The sequence below is a fragment of the Pteropus vampyrus genome, unplaced genomic scaffold, assembly GCF_000151845.1.
Source record: "Pteropus vampyrus isolate Shadow unplaced genomic scaffold, Pvam_2.0 Scaffold11, whole genome shotgun sequence".
In the NCBI taxonomy this organism is placed as follows: Eukaryota; Metazoa; Chordata; class Mammalia; order Chiroptera; family Pteropodidae; genus Pteropus; species Pteropus vampyrus.
The window spans coordinates 897,451-917,357 of NW_011888792.1; the positions used below are offsets into that span (position 1 = coordinate 897,451).

Below are 19,907 nucleotides of genomic sequence, written 5' to 3' on the forward strand. Positions count from 1 at the left end.
AGGCTATTTCTCTTTTTCTACAGTTCCAATACCAGTACTAAAAGTTGGCTTTCTTGTGGAGACCATTTCCACAAAGAAATAATAATATAAAAAAAATTAATTCAGAAGTGTCCCCATGTATATAAAGATAAGAAGAGAACAATAAAGTAAAAATTTTAGGCGTATTCCAAGCAGTCAGGTAGGCACATTCTGTATCCAGAAATTCTGTAAAACTAGAATATATGTATACAAGATTCAAGTTCTTATCACGGAAGAATTACAAATCATTCCAGACCAAGTGTCGACTGAACAATTGATTATATTCATAATATTTCAATCCTATAAAACCTCACAGATTATGTTCAGATTCTTTGACTGGATTTTGGATGTTTGTAAAACTTTCAATACTCACATTAATTGAAAATCTCTTATGCTGTATAATTTCTGAGTTTTAAAAATTTTATCATCATTCATAACATATAAAGTATAAACAACAGTCTTAAGTGAATACCCAGGTGCCCACCACCCAGTTTAAGAAAAAGACTATTATCCCTCTATGTTCCACTTTTTGTCCCTTCACTATCTCATCCCTCTTCTTTCCTCCCATTCCCCATGGGTATCTGCTACCCTGAATTTTAAATTTATTCCCTTGCTTTTCTTTATAGTTTTACCGCATATGAATGTATCCCTAAATAATAAATTTAGTTTTGCATGTTCTAAAACTTTATAGAAATGGAATCATGTAGTTTTCTCCTGCAACTTTTTTATATTGTTCCTCAACATACAGGTTTATAAAGTTCACCATGTTGATACATGTAATTGTTCACTGCTGTATTATAATTCATTTATGAATAAACTACAATTTAATCATTCAGTTGCTTGTCCATAGATATTTGAGCTACCAGTTTTTTGCTATTTGAAACAATGCTGGTATTAACATAATTGCACATGTATGTTTCCTGGTAAGAATTTCTTTAGGATATATGCTTAGGAGCAGAATTGCTGGAATATAAGATAAATATTCAACTTTATTCAAAATTTTACAAAGTGGTTTTAAACAAAATTCATAAGTAAACTTTTAATATCAAGATATATATCTCTGCTATGTTTAAATACCAGAAGTATTTGTTTCTCATTTTTTCACATCTTTACCAATAGCTGGTATTTAAATTTTTGTCAGGGATGTCATTCTACAGATGGCTGAACACATCTTTGTGGTTTTATCTTTGTATTTTTTATTTCTGAGTTCGACTCTAACCTCAGCTCAAAGGTATCTTTTTATCACCTCTTTGTATCATTGCTTAAACTTTTAGATATCATTTTAAATAAACCTACTTTCCAGATGTTGAATAAAGAGTTGGATGATATTCAGATTGGTTTGAGGAATAATATCATCAGAGCGGTGCCATCTGAGTAGTACACTGGCACAATTTGATGTATTCAGGACCCCTTCTATCTCCTTTCTCTTGGTTCTAGCCACTTCCCCAAAATGTAAAGTTATTGTGGGGGGATCAGGCTCATGTGACTTCCATGTTGCAATACCCAAAAGAAGCTGGCCTCTAAAATTCATAAGTATAATTTTAATATCAAGGTATGTAACTGTTATATTTAGAATTTGGAGCTCTCTGCTGAATTTGGTGACTGCTAAAACTAAAATTTAAAAATTCAATTCAGTAAATATTTCTTATAGACCTACTTTATTATTATTAATGTAGAAGTTCAATTTGGAGTTCTATCCTTATATAACCAGGTGGTCAGGTACTATTGCAGGGTGAATCAGAGACTACATCTTACTCATAATTATGCATATTCTCAATTGCACCTAAAAACAAAGGTTCTGGTAACTTTGTTGGGGGTAGGTGGTGGTGGAAGGGAAGGAGTCCTGGCTATTAGTAGCAGTTAAGGTTAAACATAATAATATTCAGGAAAAGAAAAAAAGGACAGGTATCTGAGTTAAAGTTTAACAATTTTAATAAAGACTAAGAATTTAATTTTTCACAACAAAGAGGTAGATGCTATTATAGTACCTCCATGCAGGTAAAGAAACTGAGATGCAGATATGTTAAAGTAACTTGGCCAAGGATTTCATATGACCAGAAAGATATAATGAATATAGAAACAAATATATTGTCAAATAGACTTTTTGTTTTTGAAGACTTTGAAGATATTTTTTTCTTATTTTAATCACATTTTTATTTTCTGTAAACCAGAAGCCCCACTCCAAAGCCTTATTCTTAGATTTCTGGCAGCTTGGACATCTCCCCAGATGACTGGAATTTCAGTCTTTTTTTTTTTTTTTTTTCCAAAGTACTTACTTGTGGGTGGCAGTGTTACTTTCAAATCCTACTTTGCATTTTTTTTTTTTCCTGGGGAAGATTAGAAAAAGCCATCTGGTTAACATTACCCTGAAAAATTATTCTCTGAGTGGAATTTACTAAGAAGAAATTGTGAGAGAAGGGAGTGTGTTATAAACCTAGCCAGAATACAAATAGAAAAATTCAAAAACTGAAGCATTACCTTCTGATACTTACCAGAATTACTTTTCTGTACAATCAGTTCACTTTTCATTCTAGCCTTTTTTTTCACTTTTCCCTTTGAGGAAAGATTCTTTTGAATTAACATGTATTTCTTTATTATTATTTATTTTTATTTATTTTATTTTATTTTATTTTTTAAGCCTATAGCACCCGGTATTTCTAGGTGGTCTCCCATTCAAGTACTAACCAGGCCTGATCCTGCTTAGCTTCTGAGATCAGAAGTGATCTGGCGTGTTCAGGGTGGTATGGTCGTAGACTGAACCTCTATTTCTTGATAACACTTTTCTAGCTCTTTTGAGATTTAATCTTGTTCACATACTGCTAGCTACCTCTTCTATTCGGGTTTTCATTCCTACTGCCCTCCACCTCCTAAATAGTGACATTCTTGCTATGGCAATTTGCCTAGAAAAGAATCTGGCAAATAATGGGTGCTTAATAAACATTTGTTGATTGACTGAATGACTGCTTAAATGAATGAACAAATGCATTAGTAAGTAAAAACCTTCCTAGGAAGAAAAGAAACAAGGAGAGTAAATGTGAAACAAAGCCTTACTGATGAACTCTGTAAAGAAGTGGACGTGATATTGATTTTATTCTTTTACATTTCTCTAGAATTTGTTAATCTTTACATAACTTTGAAAAGTCTACAAAGTCATATAATTTCAGAACTCAGCTTAGAAAAATCAAATGCTATTTGAAAAGTGACTACTGGGTCAACGAAAAAAATAGGTTTTTTGTTTGTTTGTTTTTGTCTAATTGACTCATTTAATTGGAGTTATTCTATCCAGTTATTTGGAACAGACCACTAAGAAAGATTTTTTAGATTCTCATTATCTTGTACATTACTCTTCTATTCACCAAATTTACCTTTTATTTTGAATCTCTTAGAATATTATCTCACATTGTCCATCTTTAGTTTTCAAAGTAATAAAAGCCAAGCTGTGATATTAATCTAGGCCATGTTGTATCATATTTGTTAAACATTTGCGATGACAAAAATCAAAATACTAATTAGCAAGTATTTTCATTATTTTTGTCTCTATAAAATTAACCTTTTGAAAGGCAACTTTAGTTATATTGTACCCTATAAATTTTAATTTCTTATTTTCTTCTTAACACATTTCTGTAGTTTCCAAAATTTCTCCAATAAGCTTTTATTACTTTTATAATCATGGAAAGCAACAAATTCCATTATCCCCCTCGGTCATTATCAACCAAATCGGTCATTTTATCATTCTGACTAAACTGCTATTCACATTTGTATTTTATTATAGTAATTTCTGAAGGCATGGGAATCAAGGGCAGTAATTTCAACTTGAAATTTTTAAGGGCGCCATCCAGGTCAATGAATAGAGAACTACATTCACAGTGTATTTGTGTAGAATTTGCAATTGCCTCCTTTGATTGTGCTATCTATTCTCAGGCCATATCTAAGTTCAAATTACATCCTCACCTACTTCAAATGACTTAGTACATACTAATTTATTTCCTTTTCAATCTTTAATACATCTATTATTTTCTTACAGTGTGAAATGAGGAGCAGGGATAATTGCTGAACTTCATTTTAGTTCTAATACTCTATGATCATTTGCTGAGATTGTTCTACAACAAATTCATTAGAGATAGAATTATGAAGTAGTGTATTTTGAATTCTCAAGAACATTGTTCAACTCAATAGGCAGTATATATTCTCAAATTGCATACAGAAATATGACCTTTGAAAGTGTACTCACGACATGAAAAGGATCACACTGGATGATAAGTTGGTAAGTTTGAAGAGTTCTAATACTATAATAATCATCTAACTCTATCCTATACCTCTGGCTTCAGTCACTTCTTTCTAATCAGAAAGACATCTGTGTATCTCCATATGGTATTACTTAAAGAATAGCTTCCTAGAATTTATTTCAACCTTCTGTTTCTCTAACTATAGAACCCTGCTTACAGCATAGACATCATTAATGAAATCCTATCCAGTTACCTCATGACTTTCATACTTATCACGTGGGTAGTTCAGGATGTCTATGCCCTGTTTTTAGAAGCGGCAGTAGCCTTTAGATTATGAATTTAAAAATATATATATTATAGGCATTTTATTTTCAAAGCCTGTTTTCAATTCCTCTGAAGGGAGCCAATATAACTTGGTAGTTAAACAGTTAAAAATAACAGGCTTGGAAACAAACAAATCTCAGTTTGTATCCTACCTGTGCTTTTCAACTACTGCTCGAGCTTGGACAAGTTTGGAAAAGCACAGCTAGGATACAAACTGATCCTGTTTTGTCATTTGTAAAGTAGGGATAATAGGACTCCATTTGTAAGATTGTTTATGAAGAAAAATTGCATGCCATGCATAAAGCACTTTGCATTTCATCAAGTCAAGCAATATTTATTGAGAACTAACCATGTGCCAGGCACTGCGCCAAGCTCCTCAGGACTGTTCTTCTTCCTTCAAATTTTCATCTAACTCTACTCCCTTAGGTCTCAGCTTAAGTGATACTTTCTCAGGGAAGGTGTCTATGTTAGCTCAGGTCCTCTAGGAAGTGAATGCTAAGATAGGATTAGATGTGAAAGAGGTTTATTAGAGGAGATTCCTGTGGAAGATAAAGGGGAGGAAGCAAGAGTAACTAGGAAAAGCATCATGCTCCAGTGGAAGTCTGGAGGAAGAAAGGAAAATTTGATAGGAAAAGACTGAAGTACTGTTCTAAGAAGAGTTTTGGCTAGACCAATGGTGAGCTCCCAAGTCAGATTTGTCCATTAGAGGAGTCCTATGTCCTGCTGTGCTTAGTCATGGGCCCATCGCAGTTCAGAAGTATGGCCTAAGCTCCAAACGTGATAAAAGATCGGGAGAGGTAGCAGCTGCGGTTGTCAGTCAACTGTACCCCCTCATCCCCGCAGGAGATCCAAGCAGCATATATCCATAGCCATCACACCCTCTATAATAGGTTAGATCCCCTATTTATTTGCTCTTATAGAAACATGTATTTTCCTTTTTTCAGTTATCACCATTAAATTTTTGTTTTCTAAATTTGTAAAGGTTATTCTTTCTGAACTGTAAGGCAGGGTAGGGACTGGGTCAATCTTGTTTACCTCTGCACCTCCAAGATGCACAGGATGCACCAGATGAGACGGCATATAATAGGTACAAAATACAATAGTAGTCATTGTTTTTATCCACTCTCTCTGTTCTATTCCACACATTACCACATCCAAAATAAACTACTGCGGTCCTGCACAGCAGTATATATTGCAGATTTCAGCTTAATGTTCGTTTCTCTAGAGCATCTTTATTTTACTTTATTTGTTTTAGGGAGAGGTTGCATCTTTATTTTTAATATATATCAAAGCTCAATCAAAAGTAGTGAAACCTTGGAGATGGATTCTTGAATATATAAAGTACACTTACGAACAAAAAGAGTAGAGCTCCAGCACCTGATTGTAAATCAGTTTCTTCAGTGGTTGATTCTGAAGCATCTCTCTTCTGTGCCAAGAAGGCCATGTAGACTAGTGACTGTCAGTTTCTCTTTAAATGACCTGTCTCCTTGCCCCCATCTCCTTTTCAGAAAGTAAAATTTTCATCAGATATAGCAAAGTGTTAGGGAGAGGAGAATGGGGATGTAAGTTAATAAAGCAAGAATGAAGGAACCTAGAAGTTGTAAATGACTCCACATTACCGAAGAGCTCAAGACACCAATCATACGCCAAATATAAAATTAATAATCACAAAAACTATATTATCAAGTAGTTTTTGTAAGGGACATTACCAAGTCCCTTACTGCTGCCTTTCTTCCCTGACTCAGCCCTAAAGCTGGGAGTTGAGTGAGGGAGGGCCTACACTATGCTAGGGGAGGAGACATAGAATGCTGGTCTCAAGCTATCTAGAACCAAAGCTTGTCTTTGGAATTATTTGTGGGACATTGAGCAAATTGCTTGACTTTACTGAGACTCAGTTTTCTAACCTGTACTGTGAGGATAACAAAAGCAATCTTAGAGGACTGTTAATCAGATTATAAGAGATAATTTACGTAAAGTGCTTGGCAAGATGCTTGGCACATAGTAAATTCCCAACAAATCTCTCTATTATCAATTCTTGTTAGGTATTCCACCCTGCTGCTCCAGTCATTTTCAAAATGTGGTCCACAGACATTTTCAGGAGTCACAAGGTCAAAATTATTTTCATAATAACACTAAAAATTTATTTACCTTTTTCATTGTTTTTACATTTGCTTTGATGGTTCTCAAGTAAATCATTGCAGACCACAAGATTCCACTTTACATCCACTAAGATGGTTATAATATAAAAGACAGACAATAATAACAAGTATTGTTAACTATGTGGAGACATTGGAACACATCCACTGCTGGTGGAAGTGTAAACGGTGTAGCCACTTTGGAAGAGAGTTGGCAGTTCCTTAAAAAATTAAACACAGGGTTACCATACAACCCAGCGATTTCACTTCCAGGTATATACACAAGATAACTAAAGACATATATTTAAACAGAAACTTATACATAAATGGTCATAGCAGCATTATTCATAATAGCCAAAAAGTAGAAACAGCCCAAGTGTCCACCGCTTGATGAATAGCTAAACAAAATGTGATATATCCATATAGTGGAATACTGGCTGGATAATGCTTTTTGTGGGGGCTGTCCTGTGCATTGTTATAATGTTCAGCAGCATCCTCAGCTTGTACTCATTAGATACCAGTAGCAATCATGTGCCCTACCAAGTTGTGACAACCAAAAATGAATCCAGATAGTGCTAAATGTCCCCTGGGGGCAAAATTGCCTCCAGTTGAAGACCACTGGCACAAATCAAAGTCCTTATATCCTTCACTGCCATTCTCTTGCAGTAAAAAAAAAAAAAAAAAAAAAAAGACAATTTTACTTAAGGATGTTCTTAATGAAGCAGTAAAAATTTTTAATGCTATGAAATATTGACCCTTAAATTCATGTATTTAAAAATATTCTGTATAAAAAAATAGGCAGTATTCATAAGGCACTTCTGTGGCATACCAAATAACTATAATTCTATCAAGGAAAAACAGTTGTGAGATTGTTAGAGTTGCAAACTGAACTAGCTGCTTTTATCATGGAACACCATTTTTATTAAAATATTTACTAAATACAAACTGGTTGGTTAGACTTGGGTATTTGGCTAATATTTTCTCAAAAATCAATGAAGTATAACTACCAGTTCAGGGAAGACAATTGATAGTATTTACTGTCATTGATATAATTGAGCTTTCAAGAAAAAATAAGAATTTTGTAAAAGTTGCATCATCACTGTGATTTTGACAGCTTCCAAATACTTAAGATTCTTCTGAAGAGACTGGAAGTGATATTAACACGTGATTTAAAAAAAAATTATTTAAATTAGTTTCAAGTATACAGTATATTAGTTGGACATCTATAGAGTTCATAAAACGATCCCCCCAATTGCTCCCAATTGCCCCTAGCCCTTCACCTAGCCATCATATTAATGCTAACTGCATTCCTTCTGCCAACACTTGTGATTTTTTTCATAGTGTAGGATCAAATACGTCAACATTTAGATCTGCATAACTCTGTGAACTGGTATTTCCAATTGACTACTTTGGGATGTTAAAATCATGCAGTTTAAAGGATTCATTAAAAGTGAAACATGCACCAATAGTTTAAAAATCTTTTTATAAGTTTTGAGGTATAATTGACACATAAGTTGCACATTTTTACATATGAATATACACATGACACTATCACAGCAATCAAAATAATAAACATGAGTATTATTCCCCCAAATTTCCTTGTATTCCCTGTAATCTCTCTCTTCTGCCCTTCTGAGCCCTCCACCCCACTCTTCCATTATCCACGTTACCAGTAACTTCCTTCTCACTAAAGATTAGCTTGCACTTTCTGGAATTTTATATAAATGGGAACATATAGTACGTATTATTTTTGTCTGTTTTGTCACTCATAATTATTTTGAGATTCATTCATGTGGCATATATATTGACAGTTAATTTCTTTTTATTCGGAGTTGTAGTTATCCCATTGTACAAACATATGAATTGTTTATTCATTTACTTGTTGACCAACATTTGGGTTGTTTCCAGTTTTTGCCTATTATGAACACAGTTGCAATGAACATTTGTGTGCATGTCTTTGTGTAGACATACACTTCTTTTGGATAAATATCTAGGAGTGGAATGTCTGGGCCACATACAAATATATGTTTAACTTTTAAGAAACTGTCAAAGCATTTTCCAAAGAAGTTCTACCATTTTATACTCCCATTAGTGGTATAGAAGAGTTGTAGTTACTCCACATTCTCAACAACACTTGTATGGCTAGTCATTTTAATTTTACCATTAAATAGATAGGTAGTTGTATTTATTTGTGGTTTTAGTTTCTATTTCACTAATGACTGATAACATTGAGTATCCTCTCATACGCTTATTTGCCATTCATATAGTTTCTCGGTGTCATTTCAAATTTTAATGGATTGCTTATTTTCTTTTTGAGGTATGACAGTTTTTAAAAATAATATTCTGGAGACAAGTTCTTTATCAGAAATGTGATTGGCAATATCTTCTTCAATTTTTGACTAGTCTTTTCATTCTCTTAACAGTGTCTTTTGAAAAGAAGTTTTACATTTTGATCAAGTTCAATTTATCACGTTTCTATTTTAAGGGTAGTTCTTTAGGTTATCATACCCAAGAAGTCTTTGCCTAGCCTAAGGTCACACACATTTTCTTCCTTTTTTTTTCCCACATGTTTAAAATTTTAGATTTAGAGCTATGATCCATTTTGTGTTTTCATATAGTATGAGATTTTCTTTATTTTTACCTATGGATAGCCAAATGTTCTAGCATTATTAGCTGAAAAATATTTTTCTCTATTGATTGCCTTTGTCCTTTGTTGAAGATCAGTTGACCACATAGATATATGGAACTTTTTTGAAACTCTCTCTTCAGTTTCGTCTATTTCTCTCTCTACATCAATTCCATACTATCTGGGTTAATGTAGATTTATAATAAATAGTGAGATCAGGTAGTGTAGTGTAAATTCTCCATCTTTATTCTTCTATTTCAAAGTTGTTTTGGTTAGTCTAGGACTTTTGCATTTCCAAAAAAACTTTAGTCATTCTGTCAATTACTAAAGAAAGCCTGCTGGGATTTTGATTGGGATTGTATCAAATCTATATGCTAACGTGGGGAAGAATTGACATTTTTATAGTATTGAGTCTTCTGACCCATGAACATGGTATATCTTTCAGTTTGTGTCTTCTTAAATTTCACTCATCATATTTTATATTTTCTGTGTTCAACTTGTATATCTTTTAGCAAACTTGTCTTTAAGTATTTCATATTTTTGATGGCATTTTAAATGGTATTTTTAATTTTAATTTTCGATCGTTAATACAAATATAATTGACTTCAATATGTTGGCTTTTTTAATACTGTAGTATCACTTATCTTGTTTATTAGTTCCAGTAGCTTTTTGTAGATATTATAGGATGTGCACCATAGATCGAATCATCTGCAAACAAAGCCAGCTTTCTTTTTCAATTTGGATGCTTTTTATTCCTTTTTCTTGCCTATTGCACAGGCTAGGATTGCAGTACAATGCTGAAGAAGTGGTGAAATCCTTGTCTTGTTCCTGTTCTTAAGGTGAAAGCATTCAGTTCTTTACCATTAAGTATGTTGTTTATTATAGATGCTATCCAGTTGAGGAAGTTTCCTTGTATTCCTAGGAATGGATATTATATTTTGTCCAATACATTTGCTGCATCCATTGATGCAGTTTTTCTTTCTTAGCCTTGTTAATATTGTGAACTATACTGTTTGATTTTCCAATTTAATTCAACCTGGCATTCCTGGGATAAGCCTGTATTTTGTCATGATGTATTATCTTTTTAAATATATTGTGGAAGAAAAATAGAATTTTGTTAAAAAATTTTGCACCTGTGTTTATAAGGTTATTGGTCTGTAGTCTTCTTGTAACATCTTGGATTTGGATATTAGAATAATGCTGGTCTTACAGAATGAATTGGGGCGTAGCAATTTCTCTTCTTCCATTTTCTGGAAAGCTGGAATGGCTGTATTATCATCAGATAAACTACACTTTAGAACAAAGAATACTATCAGGAAAAAAGAGAGTCATTTGTAAAGTGGATGATTTCATGATAATAATTTTTCTTGATCAATTCCATTAAGAATAAGTTCATCTAAATGATAGAATAATTCTAAATGTTTATGCAGCTAATAATAGAGCTTCAAAATTCATGAAGCAAAAACTGATAAGAACAGCAAGGATAACTAGAATAATCCATAATTATAGTCAGTTTTCAATACTCCTCTCTTATTAATTAATAGAATAAGTTGACAGAAAAGCAATAGGTCCTAAATCCTCAAGGATTTAGAAGATTTGTAACATCAACTAACTGGATATGATTGACATTTTTAGAACATTTCACCCAACAACTGCACATTCGGGTTAATGCACACTGAACATTTACCAAGACAGACCATACTGTGGGCCACAGAACAAGTCTAGATAAATTTAATATTATTCAAATTGTACAAAATGTTTCTGGTCATAATGGAATGAAATTACAAATCAACAAGAAGATATCTGGAAAATTCTTCGATATTTGGAGACTACATAACACACAAATAGTTCAGGGTTCAAATAAAAAAATCTATAGGAAAATTAGTATTTTGAAATTGTGATAGCCTGCTGAAATGCGAAAAGGTTAAAGGATAATTAAAACCTGAAACTGGACAAAGTAAGTCTATACCTTAGGCCTACTTTCTGGAACCCCTAACCGCGTTCTGTAAATCATGAAACTTGTAACAATGAGCTCATACGCTAACTGCCAATTTTAGCCTGTGTAACCCTGCTTGCTTGCGTGGCATGAAAAATAATCAATTGTATATAAGCTGAAAATTACTGTTTGGCCATCGCCCATGGGAACACTGGCTATTGCCCATGGGAACAAAGGCAATCACCCATAGGAACGTAACATTCTAACAACAAGCTTTCTGCTTATCCCTGCTTGCACACCTGACCAGTGGGTTGACAGGTAGTGAATAGGAGAAAGATGGACCTTTGTGTTTAAGACAGAATGAGGAATGGGATTTAGGGCTTAAAAACCTTGTATCTTGGTATTTCGGGGCTGATCCTTTGTACAGGACAGCCGCCGGCTAATAAACAGCCATTAAGAGCATACTTGGTTTGGTCTATTCTATACAGGCCACAACAAAATGAAGGAAAATGAAAATAAATCAAAATGTCTGGGATGCAGTTAAAGCAGTACTTTGGGGGACACATCCTACCAAATGCCTATATTACAAAAGAAGAAACGTTACAAATAAAAGACTTCAGTTTTCAAGTTAAAAAACCATAAAATTGATTTTAAAAAATCAAAAAAAAAATTGAAGGCAGAAGGAAATAAACATAAGGACACAAATCAATGAAATAGAACGCAAAAACAATAAAGAAAATCTATTAAAACAATAGCTGGTTTTGAGATTTGAGATCAGTAAAGTTGATATGCCTCTCCCCAGATTGATTAGGAAAAAAGAAAAATGACACAATTACCAATTTCAGGAATGAGTGGAGAGATTCTTAGATATTAAAAGGACAATAAAGGAATATTGTTAACAGATTTATATCAATAAATTCAACAGCTTAGACATCTTCACAACTATTAATGCTCACTCAAGAACAAATATTAAATATTTGTTGAATTAAGGAATGTTAGCTATTACTATGGGTAAGGCGCTGAGTTCAGAATTTAGCGATAAGGGATTATCACGCCCAAACAGATCTCAGTTCCTTGGAGGGGAAAAATAACAAAGCTTAATACCGATTGGTGCAGAAGAGAGAGGGAAAGCTGGATCAGGAAAATCTTCTCTGCGGGGGAGTCACCAGGCTGAGACACGACGTATCAACAAAGTGTTTATCAGAGCAAGAACTGCTGCGCGTGAGCTTGGGCAGAGGGCCAGAAGAGCCTTCCGCGGGTGGCCCGCAGCCGACTGCCTAGTTTTCCTAGTCGCAGGGTAGTCCTAGACCTTTCCTCACTCGGCGCTCACAACCGCTGAGCGTCCATCTCCATCCTCAACCGAGCCCAGAAGTCGTGCGCCTGCGCATTGGCGCAAAGCGCTCGCAGGAGGGGCGAGGGTGATGCCGGAAGTGTGGCCTCTCGCTCCCGAGCTGTTCCCATCCGGGGTCACGTCGGTCTTCCGGGTGTTTCTGACAGGGCTTTCTACGCCGCGTTTTCGGTGATTTTTTTGGTGTTCCGCCTCTTGCCACCGCCCCCAACCTCGCACGCCCTTTCTGGCCCTGCCTTTTTTTGTGTCGTTCCTCCCCCGCTGGCAAGGCCAGAGTTTAGGTCCCAATTCGGATCCGGAGCTGGGCCTAGTCATTCCGCGGGCCACTACCTCCTTTAGCTCGGGCGGAAGCGACGACCGAGCGCACGGGCAGTCGCTGCCCGGCCGTGGAGCTCTCGGGTGGGCAGTGCCGGTAGGCCCTCCTTAGCCCTTCCCCAAGGACACCTGGGAGTCAGGGGGTCTCGGAGCAGGACGCACCCTGTAGGCCCAGGTCGGGGGCGGGGCGCGGGGAACTTTTTTGAAACTGTACTGTTTGTTTTGCGTGGGAGGTTCCGGCAATATCGTTTAGATATCCCAGACTTTTGGGCGGCCCCCAGGCTGCCGTACTTTTTGAAGAACCTTAGGACCAATTACTTTTTCCACTCGTTTCTGTTCCTCATGCCCCGTCCTCAATCTAGGACCAGAAGAGGAAGGTTGTCCTGGAACTCCTGCATGGTGTTTCAAAGGGTGGTGAAGAACTAAGGTAAGTATCTGGACTTTTAATTAAATGGGCATGCCATTGCCTCCGTTCTTCACTTTGCAGGGAGTGCACAGGTAGGACTCAGGTTGTTGTATACCCTTTTTACCCCCTTCAGTCTTAGTAGATGGCTTCTTCATCTTTCTGGGCCATAATGCAGCTCACAACTTCTGGATTATACAAGTAATCTGTCTCGTTTGAGCTCTCTCAAGTTTTTGTTTAAACTAGCAGTTGTTTATTTAGATCGCGTATACCAATAGGGTGAACAAAATGATGCAAAGAGAAATTGTAAAATTATAGCTAAATTGGCAACTCGTTAACGGGTGTGTAAGTATGTGATTTTGTGAGAAAAGAAACCTTAACTGAACACTAAATCTGTGTGTTTGTATTATAGGTAACGTACTATTTTTGTAAATGCCATCACATTTTATAGTTATTACTACACGACTGTAACATGTACTGATTAACAGCCAAAAGGCTCTTAATATGTATTGATTAAAAATAACATTACTTTGTTGGTGTGATAGCCCCAATTGTGTCTGATCTAGAAATATTGTGTAACAGATAGGCCCCATGTGAAACTGGCCATTTATCAGTCAAGAAATGTCCATTTCAAACCACGTGACTAGATTATTTTTTAACACTTGAACGGAATCTAATTCTTAATAAAAAGGAATGCCCTTTTCAAAACTTGCAGGTGGTTTTGACAGTGGGTGAGTAGGATTTAGGAATTGGACTTTCTTCATTGTGGAGAAAAGTGAGTTTACAAAGTAGACGGGTAACTTGATTTAGCCTCTACAGTTCTTGTTTTTATGCTTGGTAGATTCTGCTTTCCAGGGAATCCTGAAGAAGGAATTATGTAACTTTGAGTGTTCTCTAATTCCTTAGAGGAGAGGTCAAGTTTAGGACAGAAATTCCAGGTTGTAAGTTATAGGATCGAATACTATATCACTAGGAATTACTTTATAAATTAATCCATCACAGCTTGTCTCATGTATAATTATTCACAAATAAGCCCATATAATTTCCCACTGGGTCAACCTTAGTCAAGAAGCAGTCCTTAAGAGTCTCTCCTTAAGGCTAGAACCAATGCAATGGTTTTAAAACAATTCAAAATTTACCTAGATGATTCTGTTATATAGTCAAGTACGGATTGAAAAACTGATAATTATCAAGCTAAGAAAAATATGATACCACCGATACCTGGATTTTATTTATCATAAAATTTCTTATACCTGTTACCACAATTAATGTGACGTAGAGTTTTATATAGATCATTCTCTACTTGGTGAAGGGGCCTTTCAGAATATGAAGAAAAAGATTTAAAATTTTGTAGAGGTCCCTTTAATTCTGGTGCGGTAATAGTTTTGCTGAAACTCTTCTATTTTAAAAATGACTTCTTACATTGTTTATGATAGATTATTATTTTGATGACATTTTTATCATCAAAATCAGAGTTGAAACGTACTAGAAAAAGTACAAGAAAGAGGAATTGAAATTCACGAGCTTTTGTTGTACTTTCTTAGCTGTGGATGGTCTTGCAGGATACCTATGTTGGGGAGCACTGAATGCCATTGGTTAAATTCCCTAGGAAAGATCCTCCTTACTTTGAGGGCTGGCCTGATAAGAGCCAGACTCGAAGGCCAAGATTCATACTGAAGACCACCTGACAGATATTTTGCTTTGGAGGGACTCCAAAAAGAGCTTTGATGGTTAGCTGGGAATTTCAGATTGGTTGAACTTAGTATCTGCCCTAAAGTAAGTAAACTTTTGGCTATGGAATCCTAAGCTTTTCGGCCTTGGATAATTTGGTTATTAGCTTTGTAGAGTAATCCTGGGCCACAAGACTTCTTTCGACTTTTTCTTAGTTTGGATCTGACCATGTAATTGGATAGGAATAAGGTGAGGTCTGGGCTATTAGTCATTTTGAGTCTTCAATTATGAATGCATGTGTATAGGATTTTTTTGGGTCCAGAAGAAAAACACAGACATACTATTTATATGTATAAACAAAGTGTAGAATTTTAACTGAACTGATTTAAATAATCTGAAAATAGAACATGTTAATTCCAATTTTTTCTGAATACAAACTGTTTCTTATTTGATCAAATATGTATATATTCCAATAAATGAAATATCAAGCAGAATTCATTACAATAATGAATGGCATTTAATATCATTTTCTCAGGAATCGTATGAAATAGGAATTTTTTTATGGGGTTTGGGTCAGAAAAGCAGAGTAAAGAAGACCAAGAAAGAATGTGAATTCTGGCAAAGGGTAGAACAAGGCATTAGTTAGTTGTCAGTCTTGAATCTGGCATTATATGATTATTGAGTGTACTTTTAATAAAGGATTCTCTGGAATACCGATTGGTTCAGAACATTTTCCATTTCCTCTGAGCAGTGAAAATCAAGAGTATAGTTTAGCAGATATGATGGTATTTCTTTAAAAAAAAAAATCTATAATGAGATACAGGCCTGCTGAAGAAAGTTCACAAACTCTTGTTTTTTGATGATAACACCTCTCTTTGGTCCAAATTAGAGACAGGCACTTGGGATAAATCTGATTGTGGCCTGACACTTGCCCAGAAATCTGTTATGAACCTTGCACTGGTGAATCTCACTATCTGTGGCCTGAGTAGGGAATTTTAATCTTATGGAATTGAAAAAAAAGGAACGAAGTTTGTATAGGGATTTCTTTCTTTCCAGAGCTTTCTCTTTTTCTCTCTTGTTGTCTCTGCTCCAGTTTTCCAACCATCTGGTCTCAATACCCAGAGGCAAATACCATTTTTTTTTTTAGCTACTTAAGTGTTATTTTCTTCTGTTCTAAAAAAACCCCAAAAAACAAAACCAAAACTTTTATAGCTCACTTGAATTGACATCTACTGAAAATGGGGATTTAGTATCTTTATGTACTCTCTCATCATGAATTGTGATGTATGTAAATGTGTAAATACATATACTATAATAATACAATATGTAGTAAATTATATATATTACAATTTATTTAAATTAGCATTTTCAATATTTGTTATTGTAAGAACCAAGTAGGTAACTGATTATATTTTCTTTTTTTATATGACCTTTTGAGTTTTTTTCTGTAGTTTAGTATTTCCTTTTATTTTATTTTATTTTATTATTATTATTTTTTGAGGTTTGCAGTTTTATTAAGATAACAAAAATGTAACCTATACAAAAAAAAAGAAAGTCCTCTTCCTCCAGGGGCAGCTGCAAGTCCAAGGGCGCCCATCTTCGCCATCCTTGCCTGCTAGGCCTCCTGCTGCTGGATAAAGGGGTTGGGGATGGCCTCCATGCTGTCCTGCGGGCAGATGAGCACCACGGAGGTGCCCCTGCACACCACCAGGCCCAGCTGGAGGGTGTCCTCTATGAGCTTGTACTGGTTGTCCGGGTCTCTCATGTATTCAATGGTGCTATCAAGCATGAGGTTGAGGAGTGGGTCAAACCCTTACAGGATTACACTGGCTATGCGGCCTCCCTGAAACTTCACCTGGATCACCTTGTTGATGTACTTCGACAGGTCCAAGATACTCTCCTTCTTCTTCTCTTTGTCCGCCATCTTGCCGCACCACTCAGCTCTGCCTCCTTTTGTTTTTAGCTTGATGTTTTTTGTTCCTGTAATTATTTCTGCCCTTCAGCAGAACTGTTCTCTGTGGTCAAATACATTAGGTAATCTACAGATTAACGTTTTTTTCCCTCCGTGGATATTTTCTTGAAGCCCTCTATCCTCCTCTAATTTTAGCTTCTTTTAACATCATCCTGGGGAATTTTGTGCTCTGTGTCAGATCTTCCTTTTCCTAGGTCCTAGGTTTTATTTCCTTTTTTGATACATGTCTAAAAATGTTTTTATTCTCCCTTGCATTGATAGTATAGCTGGGTATAAAGTTATGCCTCAAGAGCATTACCTTCAGAGACTTGAAGGCATTGTCTTCACTGTCTTGTGGTTTCCAGTGTTGCTTTTGAGAAGTTCAAAGTCATTTTGATTACTAGCCCTTTGTTTTTAACATTTTCTTCCTCTAGTATTTTATAAGCTTTTTCCTGATATTCTGAAATTTTGCCATAATATACTTTGATATGTATTATTTTTTAAAACTGTGCTTTGTACTCATTGGATCCTTTAAATCTAAGGATTGGTGTTCTTCAGCCCTGGAAATTTTCTTGTTTTATTTATTTGTACTTTATTTTTTTCTGTTCTTGGAGCTTCTATTATATTAGATGTTGGACAACATAGTTTGATTTTCTTATATTTTCTCTCCTATATTGTCCTGTTTCCCTTCTGCCCTCAACCTATTTTTCCTTTTTGTTCTAAGAGATTTCCTCAGTGCTGTCTTTTAACTTTCTGCTGGGTAGTTCTGCTTTCAATTTTGTGATTTCCAAGAGCCCTTTCTGCTTTTTAAACAGCATATTCTTTTTTTTTATGTAAGCAGTTTTTCTCATTAGTTATGGAGTTCGTTCGTTCGTTCTTTCTTTCTTTCTTTCTTTCTTTCTTTCTTTCTTTCTTTCTTTCTTTCTTTCTTTCTTTCTTTCTTTCTTTCTGAGTTTTCATTTGTTCTTGGCATTGTTCTGTTTATTCTCAGCTCTTTTTTTTTTTTTTCCCCCCTTTTGGTGACCCATGATATCTATTTTAAGTGAGACCTATTAGAATTCTGATTGGAAGCTCTATGTGCATGGGTGGGCGATTCAGTAGTAGGCTTCACTGTACTTGTTAGCAGGCTTAACTTTTCCTTGGTGAAAAACTGCTACTATGTTATATAGGTTATCTAGATACTATATTATATGGTTTCTTTTTCAGTTATTCCATAGATGAATTTTCTAATTGCATGCTTTGGAAAGATGTGCTTGGGACTCTATTTTCACTTTGTAGACTTTACTAAATATTTGTTTTCAGTTTGATACCTCCCCCTACTCTTTGTAAATTTATAGCTTTTTGGGATCGGTTATTGCAAAAGAATTAGTGAATGGTTCTGATTGCTTCGTATACAAGTTTTCCCCATTCTTGTGGAACAAGCCCTCTTTTATTGGAAGTCCTTATATAAGTTATTTAGACTTTTGAGGAGACTCTTGCTATTTTATAAATAGTTATTAGGCAATACAAATTCCTTCCCTTGTTCGATCAGATCTATAATATCTAAATCATAGGAATCAGGTTGTCATTTGATGGTTCATATCTTTAAATAAATTATATTGGGAAATGTAAGAATCTGTAGAGTTTCATTAAATGTCTGTTTTGAGTAGTTTCTTTTTAATTAGAGTATATGGTGATAACTTAATTTCTAAAAGGTTTATTGATAACAGGGTAAATTTATTAGGGTAAATTCATCAGAAAATTAGAAACTTACATATATTTTACATATGGTTATTATACTATAATGATACTGTAATTAACTTATATTTAAAATTCATTATTAGTAAGTTCTTGTTACAATAGTATGACCTAAGAGATTTATTTAAACTTTTAAAAATAACTTTGTAAATGAAATTCATAGCTTGGTGACTAAGTGTTTTAAATAGGAGATACTAGTTACCAAAAGGGTTCAATATCTTTAAGCTATAATAATTTGTCTTTTAAAACTATTCTAGGTGGAAGAATACATGTTCACTTTTAGTGAACAAGAGCATGTTCCCAAACTCAATTTTGGGTCGCCCGCCTTTCACTCCAAACCATCAACAACATAACTTCTTTGCGCTGTCACCAACTCTTTATTCACACCAGCAGCTTATAGATGCACAATTCAACTTTCAGAATACAGAGTAAGTATGGTGATATTTTGGCCCATATCATTTGTAAACTTCGTTTTCTACTTTACACAACCCTTTTTATGTGAAACATTTGAATTTAGAGAAAATGTCATTATGTCCATTATGTCTTGTTTTCTTTTGATCAGTAAAATATTTAGTTTTTCTGAAATTGTTTTTTTTTGTTGTTGTTTTTAAGGAAAAAAATGTTTATTACTACTGTTCTTTATTTTTGGTAGCTTGTCTAGAGCCGTGTCATTACAGCAGTTGACGTATGGAAATGTCAGTCCAATACAGACCTCAACTTCCCCATTATTTCGAGGAAGGAAGTAAGTATTTAATTATTTAAACAAAAATTTTGCATGTCTTAGAACTCTATAACAACGTATCTTGTATTAAAATAGTATGGACACTGTTCCTTAAATTTTGTTTTTTGGGGGGGACCTGTGTGATTAATTCTGTTACAGAAATTTATTCTGTCTGTCTGTCTGTATCTATCTATCTATTTTTGTTACAGAATTTTAAAACTGCTATGTAGTATTTAAAGAATTTTAGGGATACTTTGTTGATTTATTCTTGCCATTACAAGTTTTAGAGGTAACGAAGTTATATTTCTTCAGAAAGCTACTTTTACTTGAGATTTTTAACCAAATCAGATAGCTTCCTGTGTTTGCTATGGCTTCCATAAAAAAGTACCACAGACTGGGTGGCTTAAACCACAAAAATGTATTTTCTCGCAATTCTGGAGGCTAAAAGTGCAAGATCAAGATGTTGTCAGTTTTGGTTTATTCTGAGGCTTCTCTC

At 34.8% G+C, this 19,907-nt stretch overlaps 1 protein-coding gene, 1 long non-coding RNA gene and 2 pseudogenes across 10 annotated transcripts in view; 1 reads left to right on the plus strand and 3 right to left on the minus strand.

The window, feature by feature from the left end:
• Nucleotides 1-2,654: 2,654 nt before the first annotated feature.
• On the minus strand, nt 2,655-2,773 carry LOC111731950 (annotated as a pseudogene).
• A 5,396-nt stretch (nt 2,774-8,169) lies between these two features.
• LOC111731326 lies at nt 8,170-12,638 on the minus strand. Its single transcript, XR_002777083.1, has 2 exons — nt 12,370-12,638; nt 8,170-10,596 (listed from the first exon to the last, which is right to left on the minus strand). It is a non-coding gene; the product is annotated as an uncharacterized LOC111731326 (long non-coding RNA).
• A 127-nt stretch (nt 12,639-12,765) lies between these two features.
• PAPD4 (poly(A) RNA polymerase D4, non-canonical) overlaps nt 12,766-19,907 on the plus strand; it is a 48,636-nt gene continuing 41,494 nt past the window's right edge. For 2 of the 9 annotated variants that reach the window (XM_023522903.1, XM_023522921.1), the window contains exons 1-3: nt 13,035-13,355; nt 18,948-19,118; nt 19,343-19,432. In XM_023522903.1, the coding sequence (XP_023378671.1) occupies nt 18,985-19,118; nt 19,343-19,432 (224 nt within the window). In that variant the 5' untranslated portion in view covers nt 13,035-13,355; nt 18,948-18,984. The other 7 variants (XM_011377362.2, XM_011377379.2, XM_023522910.1 and 4 more) reach the window with 6 other exon arrangements.
• On the minus strand, nt 16,517-16,993 carry LOC105303619 (annotated as a pseudogene).